General features: G+C 38.3%; 1 protein-coding gene across 1 annotated transcript; it reads left to right on the top strand.

Moving 5' to 3' along the window:
• The first annotated feature begins 1,935 nt into the window (after nucleotides 1-1,935).
• LOC135467787 (serine/threonine-protein phosphatase 2A regulatory subunit B'' subunit gamma-like) lies at nucleotides 1,936-22,562 on the top strand. The gene is made up of 13 exons (XM_064745632.1): nucleotides 1,936-2,118; nucleotides 7,446-7,573; nucleotides 9,275-9,324; nucleotides 10,197-10,251; nucleotides 10,608-10,720; nucleotides 11,187-11,355; nucleotides 11,956-12,000; nucleotides 12,768-12,911; nucleotides 17,165-17,301; nucleotides 19,069-19,144; nucleotides 20,056-20,193; nucleotides 20,611-20,738; nucleotides 21,347-22,562. The coding sequence occupies exons 1-13, from the start codon at nucleotides 2,043-2,045 to the stop codon at nucleotides 21,459-21,461; spliced, it is 1,374 nt and encodes a 457-aa protein (XP_064601702.1). The 5' UTR covers nucleotides 1,936-2,042; the 3' UTR covers nucleotides 21,462-22,562.
• Nucleotides 22,563-23,382: the final 820 nt, after the last annotated feature.

Raw genomic sequence — 23,382 nt, forward strand, 5'->3', positions numbered from 1 at the left:
ATATTTACAGCCTAGTAAAGAAAGGATTGTGTGTTTTTAATTCTTCTATTTTATACAGCTGTAATGTTGGAATGGAGGGGTGTTAGTATGACTTTGTCAGATTGGATCTGAACTGTTAGCATTGTGTAGGTTTCCATAAATCTTTTGTGCTACTTTCCACATTATTGAGTACAAGTATCTGTCCAGGTCATTCATGTCAGTTCATGATCAATTCTAGGTTAAGGCTGCTTGCTGGAAATTACAGTAACGACAGTGTCTTTGTCAAAGAAAGGGAACCCAGAAATGATTAATTGTTGTTGAATTGTGTTGCATGTATGACCTTGTACATGTGCATGCGTTATCAGGAAGAAGTAATCAAATACATGTATTAATAGGACTGAAAATAAAAGAAGAATTTTACCTGTCTGGTTTGTTTAGTGAAGTCGAATAAAACAGTATGGCAGGAAATATAAGAAGCACCATGGCCGCCTGACAGTCAGTGGTTTATCCCAAGCAAATTCGTAAATATTTTATTGTGCATTCTCTCGCATTAATGTCTGGATTGTTTGCTTGGGGTTTAAGGTCATAAAAGTTTATATAACTTTGCCCAAATGAATGATATCACTAAATCTAAATATAAATTAAACCATTACTGACACAATCTGACAATCTTTATTTCACATAGCCTTGGCCAGTTTGAGTATCGTCAGCAGGCCTATATCAGTTTAAAGGTAGTTCAAAATAAATTTTATGCTACAATAGAGTTTATATTTAATTCATTTCATAAAGGCATATTGAGGGGTGGGCAAGAATCCGGCTGTTATCGACCAGGTGATGTTGGCGGGGCCTTCTGTGCTTGAGCAAAGCAGATTTTCACATGCGGTACAATATCTATTCATTCAAATGGTGTAACTGTACACAGTCATTCGTTTCACCAACTGAATTCCCCTACCACTGTACTAGTGCTACACGGTGATATATAAGTGCTATCTACCTCCAGACTGGGAGGAATTTCCCCTTTAGTCTAGTGGTAGAAGCGTGGATTCCAAACCTAGAGATCACTTGTTCAAATCCCCAGCTGGTAGGCCAGTCACATTGGTGCTGGGGTGGCCAATATAGCAGGCTGTGATGCTTTGGTAGACCCAGTGTATGGGTTCAACTCTCCTTTCCTGGGTAGTCATAAGGGTCATGTGATGAGGAAGACTTGGGGTGAATGTAACAGGGTGATATATAAACGCTATCTACGTCCAAGCAGGGGGGAATTTCCCTTCAGCCTAGTAGTAGGCCTAGAGGCGTGGACTTTAAACTCAGAGCTCGCTGGCTCAAAATCCCTAGCTGATGGGACTGTCACACTAGAAAACTGTGTACCCCATATAACCCACACTGTCAGCAGCTTCTGAAGATTATATGTATCTGCTAATATTGAATTAAATGGGATCAAGAAGGACAGTTTTCAATTTTTTTCCATATACATCATATAAAGTATCGAGCATTTTTACAGTGGGGCCCATATTATTAAATCCCAATTTACATTAACCCTCTATCATTACAACCATGTTCTCTTTCACGTTGAATAAAATGTATTTCATTGTCTGATTTTTTCCCCCGTGTCTTGTGGTGACGAGAATGTAAAAGCGATCTTGGCTTGTAGTAATATAGCCTACGGCATACATATATAAATTCACGGCCTTTTTCGCTTTAATCCAGCAGTTTGGACTGATTTACAGCACATGGAGAAATCTCGGACTGGGCGTCGATGTGCATTGTAAAATCATGTCTTTACTTCTCTAGAACACTGACTCAAGTCTTGTCGGGTGTTACATAGCGTTATTCACATGTTCAGCCCTGAAACACGTTACAACATGACCACAAGTTGTCCCCGCAAAGCCAGAGTAGGTGGCGTTGATACCCGATTGGCCAATCAGAACCGCGGAAACACAAAAGGGAACTGCCGAAGATGGACGACAGTGTGCCCCCACCGACTTGAGCGGTCGATTTGAGAAATTAACAGGTACCCCTGTCTTTGTGTTCGAGATGAAAGTTAACTTTGTACTGGGGATGAGATGACGCGAAAAGAACACAGAAAGTCCCGAATCATGGACTGGGCGAAGACACTTAAAAAACACCTGGAGAAAAAGAGTGAGTGTAGCAAATAAACGAACGGGGTGAGGGTTACAACAACAACGCAAGACATTTGACAAGTGTGTTGAGTTTCAGACAGTGGTAAAGAATGAATGCATGATTGTGGTTTAATTTTAAGTTTTTTTTTGTTTAGGACAAACTGCAATACTGCAGTTTTATCATGGCGAGAACGAGTTTAAACCAAGCTGTATCGAGCCAGACCAAACGATAAAATTAGCATAACCAAATGACTTTTAGAATTCATAGAAACCACAACAAACTATACATTTTTCGAAAGCTCATTATATTATGTGTATTTCAATAATACATTGTTCATAATTTAGCAAGGCAATGAATTTGCGCGCGAGCCTCTGGAATGCAGCCCCCCCCCCCCCAATAAAACGTAATATTATGAAAATAGCAAAGAATGAGCACTTTTTAGGGGTCCAAGCAAGGCCTAAAATTTCCCATGTTTAACTGTGAAGTATATAGACATAATTTTATGATGCTGAATGAAGAATTATAGTATTTAAGAATTAATGGTAAATTTAGGGGTACAAGTTTAAATGAAATATAAAAAATGCAGAAGTTCGGCTATTTGGGTACCCATTTTGATTTTACAGAAGCCAGTTCCAAAAAATAATTCTGCTTTGTTTAATATGTAATAAATAAAAATTAATTACTAATAAAGCGTTTGGAAGTTTTCATTTTTAACTCAGTATTATGTCATTCTTTTGTGAAATCCACCCTGTCAATATTTGCCCTAAAAGAAAGTACTGTTTGTGTCATATTTATCAATTATTTTTCCTAAATATTGATAATTATTTATTTTGTAATGTTAGATAACACTGTCTAAGCAAATGTCATAATCTCTTCAGATATAATCAGCTGTCAAGTATTTCTTAACTCCGGATCAATTGCTTCCGGAGGCATATAAATTCCATCCTTTGCCATTCAAATTTATTTTATTGATTTAATCAGGCATGTACTTATATCACATAATTCAGTTTTAAAATTAACTAACTATATGATCCAATCATGCACAGTTAGTATGCCATTGTGAATTTAGAACCAGACAACTGAACACTACACGCTTACTGAGCAATGCTGTGAACACAATGTGCTCCAGTATAAACAAACGCTTTCAGCATATGCGCAATAAGGATTTTTTACTTTCTACTGTCAAACTCCAACCATCAAAATCAGCTCTAAAATCACTCCCATCCTTGCTTAAAACCCCAAAAGAAGCTGGTCATTGTTAGCCTCTAAGTTTATCTTTTGTTTCAAACTTTTGTCAGCAGTGTAATACACATAAACTTAACAATTGTATATCTTTGAAGTCTTTAGCACAGACTTGTGGCTTGTCATCACTGTAAAAATAACTAGTACACAACATCTACAACCTGTAACACCTTGTTTGTCGATCCACCTTATATATTGGGTGCTTTTGGGATGTAATAGTACAGGAAAACATGGTGCAAAAGGGGTACTACAACTGGGGATCTTGGGGTCAACTTTTAGCCATTTAACAAAACAAACTGGTGGCCACTTCCTTAAACAAGCTTTGCGAACGCTAATAAAATCACGAGCTGTCAAATGTCATCCAAGACGTACTGTACATGTAAATCCACAGTAGGTATTACAATAGAATTACAGCAAAATATTTAAATCCTCCTCTTAGTGCTTAGGGTCTGGCAGCAGCCTGCGGATGGTTGTGGGTTTCCACCAGGCTCTGCTCCCTTTCCTCCTACCATAATTCTGGTCACCGTCATATAAGTGAAATACATGTATTCTTGAGTACGGCATAAAACATCAATGGAATAAATAAATAAATCTTAGTGCTTAGATTCAATTTCTGTGCTTTTCCCCAGCCCCATTGGTGGGACATGTAGTGAAGTTATTGTTAACCCCAAAAGATTCCAACTCCTTTTCTTACACTGGCCTAGTGTCGTTGGAGTCTCAACTCTTACAATGTTAATTTCATACTCAACGTAGGTCCAGGCCGATTGTCTTTGTTATCGAACAAGTATCACTGAAATAAAAGACACCAACCTAAAGTCCTGCTTTGCACACTATGCCATATGTCCCTACTTTATTTAGAATAGATTTATTATAGCCATGAAGGCTTCCACAGCATATGTCCTCAGTGAATACCTCCATCTTCCCATTGCTCTGCTGTGCCTTCATGGCTATAATAAATCTGTGCTAAATCGAGTAGGGACATATGGTGGGGGTACGGTGGGTGCGTAAAGCAGGTCTTTGGGTTGGTGTCTTTTATTTGCATGAGACTTGTTCGACAACAAAAAAAATCGCCCTGGACCTTCGTTGAGTACAAAAGTAAGATTGTAAGCGTCTCAAGACTCCAACCATGCTAGGTCAGTATAAGAAAAAGAGTTGGAGCCTTTCGGAGTTTGTATTGTAGTCAATGTATGATCCATGAACTCAAAAACTCATGCAATAAACACTGAAGAAACAGTATACACACATTGACTTCCATGGCTGTTGAACTAGGGAACCCTTCCCCGGGAACTAAGCTATCAAAATGTATTGTAAAGTGATACCTGTTTCCTGACTTGTGCATAATCAAAATCAATGGCAGAATCGAGAAATCAGTCAATGACAAACAGCGGTAAGAATATATGATCCCTGGAATAGTTTACCATCTTTAAATCTGGCATACACTGGTCCATATCTCTAAACCAAGGGCAGAGAAGACATGATAAGGTAAGACTGCTCTTCGAAATGTTGCATTTTATTCCATTTTCACATATACTTATTACTTTAAAAGATGTATATAAAAGCTTGTCACTTCAAATTCCGTATATTTCTCCACAATTTCTCTTTCAGTTGGGATCAGAAGTGTCATGTATTCTTTCAACTTTCGACAATGCATGCAGGGATTCATATACACTGATTTTAGACCCCCGTATTTGTTGCTAAAATTCAGGTAAAAACTGAATACTGCAGTAAAAAAAAAACCTCAGTTCTGTGTTTTTCTGGTACAAATACTCCAATTTTTGGATAAAAACTGAATTGCATTGGAATCATATACATGTAGCGTTTGACTTTGATTGTCAATGACTGGACCCATGACATGCGGAAGTAGTCAGCCGTGATTTTCATGACTAAGATAGCAAACATGACAGCCTAATTGTGCCAATAGGGGTTGAGTAAATGGACTCAAGCTGTTCCCCACCTACTGTGACTAGGTTCAAAGCATCCTTTTAACACAGGTCCATCTGGCTGCCTCATTAAATCAGCGTGTTTACCTGCATAACTCAGTAAGGGCACAGAGCCTTGTCCGCTGAGCATATGCAATATGATGATGTCGCATATTTACCATTTGTGGATTCTTTATGTAAAAAAAAACACAGCTTACAGTGCAAGATACTGTGTGTAACAGTAAAAAGGTCGCGCATGTATCAGTTTTTTTAGGGAGCAGGCAGCTGTTTGAGTCAATGACTGAATCTACCCCTGAGTTTACTATTTGTGATCTAAATTAGTTTAGTGATGGACGAGTGTATATCTCTGTGGGGTGTAGTCATTGTGACAAATTGAAATGGATTCATGTATATCTTAACTTTTGTAGTAACAGGCTCAAAACTGAAGATTTTTGCATCAAACCTACTTCATCAAAAAATCCCCAAGAGTGGCCCCATTTCAAGTTGGCATCAAACAATATGTTCTTTCCAGCCTGAGGCTCTCACTTGAGCCCCTTTTTTGGCACCAGAAATGTACTGTTTGGGACATACCATATTAAGCAAAGAGGTTTGTCAGGTATAAGGATAATTTTTCTCTGGCCAAAAGTGTGTCAGGGATCATGTCATTGGCATATTCCCTGAGCTGCCAGTGACTGTCACCAGCCCTATAATGCCAAGGAAGCTTTAGCCAGTAGGAAATGTATCCTTTTACTGATGCAGTATTGCAGAGACATTGAAAGGGATTTTCCAAATCTGTGCAGGGAAGTTCATATACAGGGACAAGGCTTATATTTCAAACTAAAACTTCATACAGCACAGGATGATCTTGGCTCCCCTCTTCCTGAAGTATAAGTGTTTTGCAGGCAATGTAAATTAGGTTGAAGCAATTCAGTGATCGGAGGTGAGGTTCCCTTGGGTGCTTGTAACATAGCCAAGTATACAACGTACATGTCTGGAGGCTTTTTAGTGCTTTGTTTAATATAACAACCAACAACAGAACATGGATGGTTTATAACTATTTTATTATAATTACATGTATCTCTCATCAGAATAAACCTAGTCTTTGTTTTTACATGTGTTTATTTTTTGATGACGTAGGAATTATTTTCAATTTCATGTATAAAACATTGTATTTTTATGTATTCGATTTATGATTTTGTGTCAGCGCTGGTTGTTTGTATGCATAGCTAGATTGTACATGTAGGAAAGTGACATGTCTGCATTGTGAATAGATTTTTGTGTGCTTGTGTTTTAAAGCTCAAGTTTGACCACCTTAGTGGGAGAGTGAGTTGGAAGCATATGTACCTCGAGTCTCCATTGTACCTCAAGCCTCAGTTGTAGCTCGGGTCACTATAAGATCAGATCTGTGTACTACTTGAGGATAGTAACTTTCTCGGGCAGACTGCAGTGTGAATTTCTGTTTAGGGAGTCCCTACTTTATCCATGTCAAGTGAAGTACCATGTTATATTTGGTAGTTAATCCAACAAAGCCATTAATAATTGTTTTGGAAATAGGTCAAGTGATGTATCGTGCCTTGTATGTGAGTTGATTTTCTCCTTTTCTAAAAGTTGTTTGCAATACAAATGATAATGTGAACTGGCTGCAGGGAATCAGTGCCTTATCCACATGGCCTTACTCCTGGAGTGGGATTGATATCGTTGGTGAATCATAATGTACTAAGTTACTCACAGGTAGCCAAAGCTGGTTCTTTGCCGTGTATCAGAGCTTCTGATATTCAACTCCATGTCAAGTCAGAAGTATAAAAAGAGGACTCTCCTTGAACTGTCCCCATGCGAAATTAGGCCAGTATGACCTTGTATTTCTATAGCTGAGACAATTTTAAGTCTTGATTTGATTTAAAACATATTGGATATGAAATATATGTCCATTCAACATGTCTGTACATTTTGAAGTTCCATTTTTGACACAGTGCCAGCTTTACGTTCTACCATTGTGGTCTCCTAATGATGAATCTCCTGTTGAATTATTTTTTTTTAGGATGCTGATGCGCGATCTGTCTTGTTTCCTTCCGCCATAATGCTGGCTGTCGTCGTATAAGTGAAATATTCTTGAGCATGGCGTAAGACACCAATCAAGTAAATAATTAAATCGATCACATGAATTATATTTTTGTCTGTTTTCAGAGAGGAGACCGCCAGAGGAAGTGAAAGCAGAGGAGACAGAAAGATGTATTGAATTGTACAATAAATGGAAAGGTCCTAAGAATGGCAATGAGGCATCATATGCAGCAATACCCAAGTTTTATTATAAGGTAGAGTATTAGCACTACCATCCAAACTTCATCCACTTCACACTGGCCAGAAACAAATGATGCAAAGATTAGCAGGTATACATGTAGATCAGACAGTCAGAGTATTTTTACCCTCCTGTACTTTTTGTAGTTTTGAAAACTTACATAGCTTAGATGAGAGTGTTTTTCAGTCTAGTTTTCTGTGGTATCCAATGTTTTACATTCGTTACAAAGGGAATTATTACCAGGTAGTATCCAGCTACCTGCAGCCTGCTACCTTTGCCTTGACCAAAGGTCCTGTTTTACTTCTTTTAATTCTGTCAGGTAGCTGGATACATTTTCATAGTAACCATCTACAATGTGGACATGAGGTGGCTGAAATGTAGCCAGGGTGAATGAATGAATGAAGATATCCTTTCTTTAAAGGACAAGACAGCACTTGGCTAAAACATATTTCAGTTGAAAGTTGGATACTTAAGCTTTCTTAAAAGTATTATGCTTTATTATTTTAATGAGATTTCACCGAATAAGACGTAAAATAAATGAGAATATTTATCCAGTCAAACACGTTACTATCAGATTGCGCTCCCTAATCTGTGACATAGCCTCTACCCATTCAGTCCATGGAGTGACATATGATAACACAAACCACCGTATAAGAGATCATTTACAGCGATTTAGATACATGTAGCCGAAGGGCAATTTCACAAGTGTTGTGGGACAGGGCCCATTTCGTAAATTTAGACCCAGGTCTGTATGATTTACCACCACAGACCTAAATTCAGTTGATTTACAAGCCTTGTAATATTCAGTGATGGTATCACAAATTATGTCAGACAGTAGCATATACTGTCTGGGCTCAAACCGTATTCATCTTCCTAAACCCTTTTTTTTTTTTTTGTCATTCATTTTATTTTATGATGAAATACAGTAAAATTATTGAAAAAGCCAAGGTGCTTCTCTGACATCAGCGATAACTAGATCAGCACTGTTTTCATCTAAGAAGGCACCGCTACAAAATTGTAGCATAAAATCCAACGGCAGTTGAATGCCTAGATCTGCCTCAGTGGTACTTAGATTTATTTCCATTTGTTTCAGAATTGAGCATGAATCTAGTTGTTCAACAATCCTATTGTAATTTTGTAAACATTGATTGTGGTCAAAACCAGCACAACCCCTCTGGAGGATACGACCTGAACCAGGAATACCAAGGTCGTGCATCTGCAGCTAGGCTATTGAAACAGGATCACTGGATTTCCTTGTAAATGATATAGTAGGCCTGCTGTATCAACAATTCAAGCAGTGGGACAAAATATTTTTCCTGTGTGTCCAGTTTCCAAGAAAACTAAAATATCTAAAAAAAATACTTAACGTCGGTTTAAGATACATTGAATGGTAGTCTTTCAGTGGACATAAACATTAGTCAGGTGCTGTCTTTCGCTTTAAAGAGGTCTGTTTAAAGTGGTAGTTTGCTTTTGTCTCAGAGGCCCTCTGTAACAAGACTTGAATAAGCAGCAAGTGTATGTACACTGGGATTTATGTTGGAGTAAAGCCATGTAATCATACATTTATTCAATAATAATAAATAGTAAAAAGGTGAATAATTTTGTACCTAGTCTTTGTCATGAAGTTATTAGTTTGTCAAGTATAATTTCTGCTATTAGACAGATAGCAATGCCTTCTTTTTCTCTCTGTCTAAATTTAACAATGTCACAATTGCAGCTTCCGGCTGAAGATGAGCTGCTCTTGCAAAAACTGCGGGAGGAATCTAGGTAAGGGTTAATAGTCTATAAAAGAGAATTTGCAATCCAGTCTTCTTTCACTCCAGTGCTGTACATCTATTTATGCTAATTCTTCTAAAATTTGGGACAGATATTAATTGTGTTGAAAGTAGAATATTACATTTCTTTACCACCTTTTTGGAAAAGTAAAGATATGAGTATGTTGTTCATTATATTGTCAAATCACCTGAGAAAAAAGAAACTCAGTGTTCCTGCTAGAATTACATATTTGTTGGTTCAAATGAACAGAAAAAATTACCTCAAATATTTTTTCTGCTGTTATAAGAAGAGATACATCCATGTTTTATTCAGAAAACATTATAAATATATCAGAAAGTAGTCTTATTTTGGCAGGTTTTGATGTATTTGGTTGGGGATTTTGCATATGTGTCATATGACTTACAACTTGTGACATTTATAATAAATATATTGTTGGTTTTTCTGTATTTGTGGAATTCAGTCAAATAATCTAGGCAATCATAGAGAACCCTTTTTTGAAGAAAAATTGTACCTGTGTCCTTGACCTACAGAAATCCGGAGACTCTGGATCAAACCCAGGTTTGGGTCTTACCAAAGAGAAAATCATAGCACTAAGAAGTTAAAGCATGGAAACAGGACTGGTTGGCCCGGACTCAGTATAATATGACTGGTTGGGGTGTCATGTCTGGTGTCTTCGGCATGCTACTTCAGTGACGGCAGCACATTGGCAGCATGGACTTGCCCTGCTGCAAGAACACACAATATATGTACATACACCTAATGAATCCTCGTTGTTAAGTATGATGTTAACCCCCAAGGATTCATTCATTGCTTGACTTGTAATAACTTTAATGTATTGAAATTTTGTTCCATGTTTCTTGAAGAGCCGTGTTTTTACAAAGGCGGAGTCGTGAATTATTGGACAATGATGAGTTACAGGTTGGTGTCAGCATCCTTATTTCTGTGATTTCTCTTTGTCAGTACAGAAGTTGTAAGCCTTTATGAAAAATGACATCACACTGCACTGTGATGGCTTAATTGTAGGGCATTCACATTGTAACAAAAAGGTAAGAAAATAATTTCTGGTGTGTTGGTGGACTCAACGTCACCTTTTCACTTCACTTTCTACCTACTTATTTGACACAAAAACTAAGCCAGGCCATATAGGGGTATTGCTGAGTGACTATTCCACATGCCTGTATTTGTGTGTATATACATGTAGATAGTACGTATAGACTTGTACTATATACCTCTTCCCACGTTGTGTTAATGTGTGTCCATGTGTAATGTTATAGAGTCTGTGGTTCCTGCTGGACAAACATCACACCCCACCTGTTATTGGGGATGAACAGCTAATAAATTATGAGGACTTCCTCAAAGTGGGTGCTCAGGCAGGGCCTAAGTGCAAGTAAGTCAGCTGAAGATAAGCATGATTTCCAGCAGTTCAATGGTTAATGTCACTCATTTGTATTTTTACTGGTTTAATTAATGTTTAATTCAATACAAAATATTCATTAGAGGGTCAGGAACAGGAGCATTAAAGTCAAAGGAAGACGATGTGCTGAACAGCCTTTTAATGGCCTCGTTATTTAGATACATCAACCCTGTACGCAGGTATCGTGTATGATTTCAATATATGCAGTAGACTTACTCAACTTATTGGGTCTGTTGAACTGGAATTACTTGGAGAATATACATGTACTGAATAGGCAAGAAAATGGATTTCAGCGTCTTCTGTCCTTTATTTTGTGGCATATACTTTTTCCTGTAATTAAGATGTCCTGTATTTCCTTTTTCTGCGTATTTTGTTATAAGAAATAAAGCTAAGCATGCTGGGATTTCTTTCACAGTCATTTTTTTTATTCTTGTTGTAGGCCATTTTTCACCGCAACAGTTTTCTCCAAACTACTGCAGACTGATCTCTATGGCCGAGTCTCTATCATGCAATTCTTTAACTATGTCATGAGGAAGGTGTGGCTTCATCAGACGAGGATAGGCCTGTCACTTTATGACATGGCAGGCCAGGGCTACCTGAAGGAGTCGGTGAGTTATCTCCCCTTCATCAAGCTCATATTTCTGACAGATCTAAATATATGAGGATACAAATTATTGATCAAAGAAGAAATTTTATATGGCACAATAAATATTATACATTGGAAAAAGCAGTAAGTCAAAATCAATCTTTCCTTACTGTGACTTAAGTGTCAAGAACCCATAAATTTGAATTTTGTTAACTTTGAAAAAGTCACCCTGGAAGGCACATTCTTTCTAAACTCAGTTCAAAACCTATAAAATCATGTTTCATAAACTAGCAACAGCTGTTCCCATCCATGTCTGCATTAGTGAATAACAAAATTACAGATTGTGTGGTGGAAGGGAACTTAGTAGCGAAGATGGTTAATGGGAGTCCAGCTCATGCTGACTTCCTCTCCTTTCATACGTAGGAACTTTTTCCCACGACTTGTGATTGGTCATGGGTTTCCTGTTGACTCTGCCCAGTTTCCCCCAAACAATAGACTGGCTGCTGTCGTATGAGTGAAATATTCTTGAGTACAGCGTTAAAGACCAGTCAAATATATAAATAAACATTTTGTGTGTATTACGTTCCAGATTGGTACAAAACATTCTGTCTTTGTGTTACAGGATTTAGAAAATTACATTTTAGAGTTAATACCCACACTGCCACAGGTGAGTGTTTCAGTTTATTGATTTTATTAGATATTAATTATGGTATTGCAAAGTTCTCAAGGGCACATTTAATTAGACCTCCTGTTCTTGGGCAGATTGCTGGTGATGTTGAGGTCCTGACGGTCAATCTGTGTATTATTCATTGTTCTCATTGTGTCCAGGGAATTTTGGAAGTTAGTTAATTTTGTTTCAGTCCAAACTTACAGGCACATTAGTGCTTCTGATATATTTGCATGGCCATTTGTTTTCCCTACAAAGCATTTGTAATGTTTTTCTAGGTGGATTATTCTTCCTTCCAAATGAACCTAAAAGCACATTTTGGAAATTATATGGAACTCTCAGAATTTGAAATGATGAGCAAGTTAGTCCTGAATGAAATGTTGGAGTATGTTTGGGACATAATTGTGGGAGTTATGCACTTCCAACATGAGCTTGGACAGGTGGTGTGCAATACATATCTTCTATCATCTGCTCAAAATTGCTGTCTTCTAAAGAGTAGAATTTTGTATGTTAAAAACCCTTTTGAACAGTGAATGTCATTGTTGGTAGGGAGCAGCATTGGTTTAGGGATGTTTTTGATCCTGTCATGATAGAAATAAAATGTCATAATCATTCAGTTACTTGATGAAGTGTTAGCACTTCAATGGAGTAAATATATATATGGACGTACTAAAATCTATCAATTTCTGATTATGCAATAATCTGTTGTTAGCTTTCAATGTTCATTGCTGTTCTCGTGTGTAACACAAAGATGATTTCCGTTGCAGTTAAACGGGTTAGAGCGATCCTTCTATTCATTCTATGTGTGTACAGCAGTGAGGAAATTCTTCTTCTTCCTCGATCCAATGAGGACTGGCAAGATTAAAATAAAAGATATTTTAGCATGCAGCTTTCTGGATGACTTGCTAGAGGTGAGTTTAATATTACACTTGACAGTTTTCACAGTAGAGGTGGCTTGTTAAATTTGATCTATACTTCATTTGGTATGTTACTTTGTTATAATTATTTTAACTGTGTGTCATTGACATGATGGGTAGCCTCTGTTAAGGGAAGGAGTTAGTGGGAGGAAAAAACGTTAATTTTGGCCAATTCACTTTCTTGCTGAAAAGGGAAGTAAATAAGTTAAACTTTCGATTGACATGTAGATAAACATTATTGACCTTGACATATGGTATACCAAAAGAAAGGCTGTGACCTTTTCTGTGACACTGTATGTACCGAATAAGGAAATGCTTTAAATTTTGCGTGTAAATGGTCATCAGAAGGAGCAGAAAATGCTTGAGAATATCCTTATATGGAGGGCGAGATCAAACTGGTGGGTTAAGTTAGCAGCAACCAGCTATGATTGGTCTAGGTGAGCTCGTTCTTTCTGTAAGTAGGTCATTTGTTTGCAAAAATAATGAGCATTTTACAGAGTAGCTTGATGGCAGAAACAACGCTCTTTCATTGGAAGTTCACAATGTCATTTCCAGTGTTATCTTGAATCTGTCACAATGCAAACTGTTTACCCTGGTGAGGGCTAAGAAAGCTTATTAGTTGTAGTTATATTCACTGAAGTATCCTCAATTATGCTCCCAAAATCAAAACAGTTTGGGCGCAAGACGCCCTCACGTAGGAAACCATTGGCCAAAGCTCGATTTTGTAAGAAAACGAGTGAAAATGCTGAACAAAATGGATCTTTGAATAGCAGTACAACAATGCCATCTTCACCCAGTCAGGCAGTTGGACATTGTTATTGTACTTCTCAAGGAAAACTGAACCATGGTACAACACAAGAACATACTGAACAAAAAGCAGCACATAAAAAGTGAACTCAGTCCATTTTTAAGCTCTGAGGGATTTCCTTGTTAAGCAGTCAAAAATCAGACATAAAGATGTTGTGGGGAGTGCCATGCCTTCATCACAAAACATATCAGGAGGGACAAGATCCCTGGGAAAATCACATGCCCATTGGATGGACGGACACTTTGCTGACTGTGTTCACATCACAAAGGAAACTCAAAAAAGTGTGCATCCCCATCTTGACATTAGTGATAAACATGACCGTTTGATTCGACATGAGCTGGTTAACCAGGGGCCAAAGATTTCATTATGGAGTTGGTTCAGTTATGGATCTTTTCACTGGATTAGTTCTAGACACTGAAGTGATAAGTACCTGTTGTCAGAAATGTTGCAACTAGGAATCTGAAAGGGATGTTGATGATGATGTATTTGAAGACTGGTACTATCTTCATAAGGCAAATATTGAGCGTGACAAAAATTTCAAGGAGTCGTCTAATGCAGTAGAAGCAGAGTGTGCATCACGTTTGTGGGCTCAGTGTGTAGAAAAAAAATGGTCTACGGTATACAGGTATTTTGTCAGATGCTGATTCCAAGTCTTATTCACATGTTGTTAAGGAAGATCCCTGTGATGGCCAGGAGAATGTATCAGTCATGTTTCTAAAAGGCTAGGCACCGCTTGCGTAAAATGTAGAAACAGAAACAAGGCGGTAAGGGCCAGGGCAAACTTACAGAACTGAAAATCCGAAAATTGCCAAAGTGCCATGATAAAGCTGTAAGGAGCAACATTGGGAAAACAACAGAACAGATGCGAAGTGCCATGTGGGCATCACTTTTTCAGTGTGCATCAAGTGATGAAGAGCATCATTACCACAATTGCCCTAAAGGTTCCTGTTCTTGGTGCTTCTGGAAACGTGACATAGCAAATACACAACCGCCACGAAAACTATGGAGAAAAAATTAGTACATCTCTGAACTAGGATATTGTGGCTGCAACCCAACAAATTTATTAATAACCGACAGAGCAAGCTCTGATAACTAGAATGTTCTTGGGAAAACGCAAAACGCTAATGAAAGTTTACATTCAGTAATATGGCGATTTTGCCCAAAGATTGTATTTGTGGGATTACAAAGACTGAAGAATGGTATTTTCTGAGGTATTCAGCAGTTTAACCAGGGTAGCACACAGCTGACTACATGTCTGAACTCCATCGGGGAGCACATCTGTCCTGAAAGTGTCAGGATGATGGACCATATTGACATGTGTAGAGAGTCAGACAGTATAAGGCTGTCTTCTGAGGTTGCACAGGAGATTTGTGATAAGCGAAAACATGCCAGGAAGCTGGAATTGGCAGAGGCAGGAGGGGAGAACTTTCGCAGCTTGGGGGTTTTGAACTATTCAGTTGAGACTTGTTTGGACCAGTGGTTCTATCAGAGCAAACAGCAAGGATCATATTCAGTATAGGTAAAACTATATTACAGTTGGTGCATGTTAAGGGCATTTGTATCAGAATGTATTTATTAAAATATTAGTCCGTCTTCTAACTGAAATGAACTAAGATGACACAAGTCTACAGAAGCAGTATTTTGGCACATAGAAGACACAATATTATTGAAGAGTAACAGAGGCTGATTGTCTGTTGACCTTATTTTTCTAGTTTTTGCCATGGAAACCAAGGGGAAGTTGCAGATTAACTCTTTCTGCAAATAGTCCTCTTTTGGGCAGACACTTAGTGAAATCTGATAAACAGCTTTTGTCACTCCATTCTTTATGTTTTTACCTTTCCAAAACAGTTTTTACTTCATCTGTAAGTGATATAGTTCGCTGTAAAAACTTTTTTGAAGGTTGTCATTCTTTTCTCAAGGTGACCACCGTTACCATGGTAACCTATAATGCTTTTTAAAATATGTCTCCTTTTTTCAACATACCTTGAGGGGTATATCAACCTCACCAAATATAAATAATTTCTGATCAATGGTTTAAGAAAAAAATTCCCTAGCTCCTACCCTTAATAAATATTGTTTGACAGTAAGATTGCAGATTCATGTGCATGCAACTTTTTCGGTTGATCACAGTGGTATAGATAGGTACGCGTCCTGCGTCTCTGACCCAAACAAATGGGAAAGGACGCAGTAAATTCACTACTGATGTGTCCTGAGGACGCACCAATCCTCCCTCATGCATGGAACTTTTTCGGTTGATAATGATATTTCCTGTTTGACTCCTACATTGTGTGGGAATTTCCATTGATTGTAACTGCTGTGGGAAACAATGCCAATCCTTTTTTTTTTTTTTTTTTGAATCTTTGTGGATATTTACCATGTAGTTTTGGCGCGCAAAATACACAAGGAACGCCCAGAAACAAACTATAGTACGTTAGAAAATATTAAGACAACAAGCTGTGCATAAATTCTTTGTAAGCCTTAATAAATCCATGTGGTCGCTGTGAGTTCAAGTCCAGCTCATGCTGGCTTCCTCTCCGGCCGTAAGTGGGAAGGTCTGCCAGCAACCTGCGGATGGTCGTGGGTTTCCCCCGGGTTCTGCCCGGTTTCCACCCACCATAATGCTGGCCGCCGTCGTATAAGTGAAATATTCTTGAGTACGGCGTAAAACACCAATCAAAAAAAAAAAAAAAAAAAAAAAAAAAAATAATAAATCCATGCACATGATATGTGGTTCTTGAACACTGCTGAATGTGATAACCCACGTACAAACTAAATCTATATGAATAAGTTATGAATAAGTTATATAATGGTTGATAGTGGACCAGTTTCTACATTTTATAGCCAATTGTAAATCCCTCTATTAAGTATAGTTTCAGTCATCCAGAAGCCAAATAATTATCAACATCACTGTGATCATTATGCTTGATAACGGTAATAGTAACTGTATCAAAATGTCGCTCACAGAATAAATAAAAGTTGTGATCTACATATATATCAAGATATCATATGCATGTAGTTTGAATAATCATTTTATGATACTGTTTCCTCTCCGGCTGTAAGTGGGAAGGTCTTTCAGCAACCTGCGGATGGTCGTGGGTTTCCCCCCGGTTTCCTTCCACGATAATGCTGGCCGCTCTCTTATAAGAGAAATATTCTTGAGTATGGTGTAAAACACCAATAAATAAATAAATAAATAAATAATAAATAAATAAATAAATATAATACTGTTTCAACTGCCTAGCATCAAAGAATTTAATGTGCTGAAATCTTGTGGACAGCAGAAGTGCTTTGGGGAAAATGTAATACTTAAAATGTTTGCATGACATTCATTTCTTAAGGAACAGTTGTGCAGAAACCTGAACAAAAGAGAACAAAAATTAAGTCTCCTGTACATTATTTGCCTTGCACCTGATCTTATCTCCTGTTGCATGTTATGTAGCTGCGAGATGAAGACCTGTCCAAAGAGATGCAGGAGTCAAACTGGTTCTCTGCTCCTTCAGCACTGAGGGTGTATGGTCAGTACCTCAACCTGGACAAGGACCACAATGGCATGCTTAGTAAAGAGGAGCTTGCCAGGTTAGTCTACTCATTATGGACTGTTTCTGTCCCTCATTGCCTCAGATCCATAATGGATGAGTAACGAGAAGCTGGCAAGATAAGTCCACTCATTATGGACTGTCTCTGTGGCTGAGTGCCTCAAATCCACAATGGCATGCTGAGTGCAGAGGAGCTGGCAAGGTTAGTCTACTCATCATGAACTTTTTCTATGGCTGAGTGCCTCAAATCCACAATGGCATACTGGGTAAAGAGGAGCTGACCAGGTTAGTCTACTTATCATGAACTTTTACTATGGCTGAATGCCTCAAATCCACAATTGCATGCTGAGTAAAGAGGAGCTGACCAGGTTGGTCTACTCATCATGAACTTTTACTATGGCTGAGTGCCTCAAATCCACAAGTGCATGCTGAGTAAAGAGGAGCTGACCAGGTTAGTCTACTCATCATGAACTTTTACTATGGCTGAATGCCTCAAATCCACAATTGCATGCTGAGTAAAGAGGAGCTGACCAGGTTAGTCTACTCATCATGAACTTTTACTATGGCTGAGTGCCTCAAATCCACAATTGCATGCTGAGTAAAGAGGAGCTGACCAGGTTAGTCTACTCATCATGAACTTTTACTATGGCTGAATGCCTCAAATCCACAATTGCATGCTGAGTAAAGAGGAGCTGACCAGGTTAGTCTACTCATCATGAACTTTTACTATGGCTGAATGCCTCAAATCCACAATTGCATGCTGAGTAAAGAATAGCTGGCAAGGTTAGTCTACTCATGAATTGTTTTCTATGGTTGAGTGTCTCAGATCCACAGTGGCATGTTGAGTAAAAAGCTGTCTAGTCTACAGGCCTGAGTAAAGAGCTGCATAGTCCACATCCCCGAGGAAACAGCTGTCTAGTCTACAGCCCTGAGTAAAGAGTTGTCTAGTCTACAGCCCTGAGTAAAGAGTTCTCTAATCTACAGCCCTGAGTAAAGAGCTGTCTAGTCTACAGCCCTGAGTAAAGAGTTGTCTAGTCTACAGCCCTGAGTAAAGAGTTCTCTAATCTACAGCCCTGAGTAAAGAGCTGTCTAGTCTACAGCCCTGAGTAAAGAGTTCTCTAATCTACAGCCCTGAGTAAAGAGTTCTCTAATCTACAGCCTTGAGTAAAGAGTTGTCTAGTCTATAGCCCTATGCATCATGTGTAGTCATGATTAACTATTTCACCAGCTGAGTGATTTGATTGACAGATTACCTAAGATTCAGCCATGATATGCATCATACTATTTAGTATTGTTTTGCTATTAAAACAATACTAAAAAAAACTAAAATCTGTGTCAAAAACTAAAATCTGTGACTCAATCCTTGAATACCTCCTTGTGCTGGGTCAAGTGTGATCATGATGAATCAACAACTTCTGTGGTTCAGGTGGCTTACATTCAGTTGAAAGAATGATTTTCTAGGTGGTGCTAAGTTTAAGAACACTCGGCAAGTGTGACCCTCACTTTGAAGGTTTAAACATGTAGGAGAGTTCATCAGTTACTTGCCGCAGGTCAGTGGTTTATCCTGCCTGATATAATGAAAATTTACTTGAGTACAGTTTATCCCTAGTCAAATATATCAATGATTTAATGGCTCTTTAGCCACAATTTATTGTTTATTTTCAGGTATAGTACCCACTAAGGACAATATTAAAGGTTCTTTGTTTTTGTATGTTTTCAGGTATGGCATTAATAATTGTTCGTTTTTTTGTGTTTATTCTCAGGTATGGCACATTAATAATAGTTCTTCGCTTGTGTTTATTCTCAGGTATGGCACAGGGACCTTGACTGATGTTTTCCTGGACCGTGTCTTCCAGGAGTGTTTGACCTACGATGGAGAGATGGTATGAACAGCCCGAGCCAGTGTCTCAGTGAATATAGTTGATAAATACAATGTATATAGAAGCTTCAATTGATCCCACTAAAACTGTTATAAACTTTCTTTACAAACAGTCCTTACAAGCAGTAAAATAGTCAGTCAGTTCACTTTAAATATTTTCTCTAGGCTGCAGACAGGCTGAGTTTTATGAGACAAAATTGCCTTGTTTAACGCTAAGGAAGTGAGAAGCCCTGGTTCTACTCAGCCACATGACTATTTGCTCTCAGAGCTGTGTTGTACTGCTTCTGTTGGCTCTCAGAGTAAGTAGGCGAGTTTTGCACTGCTTCTGTTGAGCATCAGAGTAGGTGGTCAAGGTTTAGCCCTTGGAGTAAGTAGCCAATTTTTGTACTGCTCCAGTTGGCCACTGGAGTAAGTAAGCAAGTATTGTACTGCTGCTGATGGACATCAGAGTAAGTAGGCGAGTTTTGTACTGCTTCAGTTGGACATCAGAGTAAGTAGGCGAGTTTTGTACTGCTTCAGTTGGACATCAGAGTAAGTAGGCGAGTTTTGTACTGCTTCAGTTGGACATCAGAGTAAGTAGGCAAGTTTTGTACTGCTTCAGTTGAACATCAGAGTAAGTAGGCAAGTTTTGTACTGCTTCAGTTGGACCTCAGAATAAGTAGGCAAGTTTTGTACTGCTTCCGTTGGACATCAGAGTAGGTAGTCGAGGTTTGTTCTGCACTAATTGGCCCATGGAGTAAATTTTGTACCAGGGTAAGTAAGCCAGTTTTATACTGCTTTAAATTGGCTCTCAGATTGAGTAGGCAATTTTGTACTGCTCCAATGTCCTTGGAGTAAGTAGGCAAATTTTGTACTACTTCAGTGGGCAACCAGAGGAAGTAGGCAGGTTTTGTAATGTTTTATTTATTTGTGCAGGATTACAAGACTTACCTGGATTTTGTTCTGGCCCTTGAGAATAGGAAGGAGTCCCAGGCTCTGCAGTACCTCTTCAGGATTCTAGATGTCCAGAACAGAGGTTATCTCAATGTCTTCTCCCTCAATTACTTTTTTAGGGTAAGAAAAATTTTTATCTAACTTGTAAGTGGAAGAAATTCTTGCATGCATTTATCTATGCCAATGTGTTTAATCTGCTTGCTCTAAACTTACAGCATGGTATTGGCAAAAAATGTCCAATATGCTGCAAAAACTTAATCCTTCAACTTTAATTAATAAATAAGCATGGTTAGATGATATTATCTGGTCTAAATGTCACACAAATGTAAAATATCGTCAGTAAAGGCGTGCTGTGCTTTTAGAAATAACCTTACTGTGTGTCTCCTTTTGATTTTCGGAACTTATTGTCTAGTGTCCCAATTCCCCCCAAGCCCCCACCCCCCCATTAAATGTTTTATAAGTGAAATAAGGAGTAGCAATCTGCCAGTCAGTGGTCTGTGTAATGTGATATTTCATGCAGTGCTGTGCTGTTCTCAGGCTATTCAGGATCAGATGAAGTTGCATGGTCAGGAGCCTGTGTCATTCCAGGATGTGAAGGATGAGATATTTGACATGGTGAAGCCGGCTGACCCTCTACATATAACATTACAGGATCTGGTCTGCAGGTGAGTTATGCGACACCACCGCTCTGAGATGACTTTGATGAGGTGTGATGACGGGTGGTTGATGTCGTATAAATTAAGATGCATAGAGATTTTTTCAATGATATCTGACAGGTGTGCCTGTATATTTACAAGTGTGTGTGTGTTCTGAAACGAAAATAAAACTTTTGTTAACTTATTCACTTCAGTACCTTAATGTAATTGCATGTTATCAACTTTATTTTTTTTGGAAGCTTTGCGTATTAATTGTTTTGGTAGAAAGAAGCAGACTGTCTCTGCAAGTTCATGTGTTGGACATCTATTTATACGGGCAGATTTTTCGTGGAATTTAGGATTGGTTTTTGTTTATGTTATTATGTTTTGTTTGCTGAATGTGTGAGCACATGAGTATTGGTATTGTGTTGAATATCATTGTACTCCAAAGTTAATACAAAAATTGAAGACGGAAGACTGGAAGTGGACTGAGTAATACAAAAGACTTTAAATATGGTGTCTTGGCGATAGCACTTGAGAGATTAAAGCAAGGACAAATCTTTGTTGTGAATCTTTTTTTTTATTGAATTTTCTGCACCTACCAGTACTAATTGTATGTTACTTGTTTGTGTTGACAGTGGTCAGGGTGACACAGTTGTCAGTATACTGATTGACCTTAATGACTTCTGGACATATGAGAACAGAGAGTATGCTGTGGCTGAGACGTCCGAGACAGAAGAGGTGGAGGTGTGAGCTGGGGCAGGTCAGCGCCTAGTTCAGTGAGTCAGCTCATTGTCACCGAACATTCATCATATCAAGAGGAGTACTGTGCAAAGTGAACAGACTCTGTAACGCTGTCATCCTAAAGTTACTGTCGAAAATACATGGACCTCACTGCATTCATTAAAAAGAGTGAGGTGTCTTCATAATTCATTGTTTCATACATTTTGGCTCACTTACAATTTAGAAACAAGGAGAATTCTTCAACAATAAAATGTCTCAGTTTGTCAGGATATGCACTTATTCTGTCAGTGTAACTATTGTGAAACTACTGTTTTTAGCAGTAAGTCATTGTTCTCACAGTCATTTGAAAGCAGTTTTGTGTTGTGATAGTGTTTTACCTGCTTCTTATTCTCTACATATTAAGGTTTTTAGTCCTGCTCTTAATGCTATACGCTTGTTTATAATTGAGTTAAATGGTAAGACTTGCCCGGGGCTCCAGCTGTCATTTTGTTTTCGCTTTGTTGTGTTTTGCATTTCTTCAAACAGTATTATTTAAAACAAATGTTGCAAAGTACGTCATACACAGGTTATTTCTATTCAGTGTACGGATAAATTTTCGAGTTTGGAATGTGTGAAAAATGTCATTACTGCTATGTGTATATCTTAATGCATTTATTGCTAAGCGATCAAGAACTTCACAGAAGCCTTGAGTATCTGAGTATGAATACGCTATTGGGTGAATTACATCTACTGTAGACAATTTTGTCATGTTGTGTATCAGTTACATACTTGTGCGATTCCTGCATTTAGTGGAATTCTAATACTTGTTCTTCATTAATGCTATGCTTTTATCACTTTCACTATTTGATATTTATGAAATACTTCACAATAAACTACGCAATTAAGATTAATATGCCTTTGTTTTTAAAAGTATGGATTGTTAGAGATGTCTCAAGATGTGTCAACGTGATAAATTGTGACACAAACTGCCAGGTATGTGTTAAACAGTTGTGTACAGATATTGTGATTTGTTTGACATGAAGGTTCTGATGATGTTGAATATACATACTTTGGCAGATCAGACAACTGTTGATGTCTGTGTTACTGTTTAACAAAGCTATCAGAGGATATATCACCATTTTCTTATCGTTATTTTTTGTGGGCGAGTAGTTAGCCAGCCAGCACGGTGCAATGGCCGAGAAGCCTCTCACCAATGCAGTCGCTGTGAGTTAAGGCCCAGCTCATGCTGGCTTCATCTCCTGTTGCACATGAGTAAGGTCGTGCTTCTCCCCTAGGTTATGATTTGCAGATGTGGACATGGTTTGGGGGTATTCCTGAAATGTTCTGCAAGTTATCATCGTTTTAAGACGAAAACTGGACTTCACCAAAATGAGAACATGTCCACGCAGCTCCAGTATTAGCCATCCACAGATATTGCAGAAACTTTGCAGATGTGTTGGGAATGATAGGTAGAGGTGACATTAATGCTACGCAACGTTTGTCAGTTTAAAGGCCCGTTCTCACGATGCGATTTGTAGTACCAACGTGTAGTATTCGATATGTAGTGTTCGACGAAATACACGACTTGTCTCGGGCATCGCATTTTTCTCGTTCGGCTCCATTGCTAAGGTCCTGCGTTGTTCAGGTCACGTTATTCATGGCAGTGCTTTTTAACAGTGGGTTGTACTCATGTAGAAAGTAATTTGAAGACTGGCGATCCTACATTTTCTGGTAAATGTCAGTAAAAGATAATCCTGACTTAACTCTGCTTTTTCGAACATGGCTGTAGACAAACTTTGATACAGGACACAAGGGGAGTTAACTCGTAGTGAAAACATTTAAAGCGATTTGATTGGCCAGTGCACGTGACTTGTAACATGAAAATAGACCTTTCTCTATTACTTTCGACTAGCACACAACTCGTTGAATGAGATAAAAACCGAAACGATTC

This window comes from Liolophura sinensis, chromosome 6 (genome assembly GCF_032854445.1).
Source record: "Liolophura sinensis isolate JHLJ2023 chromosome 6, CUHK_Ljap_v2, whole genome shotgun sequence".
In the NCBI taxonomy this organism is placed as follows: domain Eukaryota; kingdom Metazoa; phylum Mollusca; class Polyplacophora; order Chitonida; family Chitonidae; genus Liolophura; species Liolophura sinensis.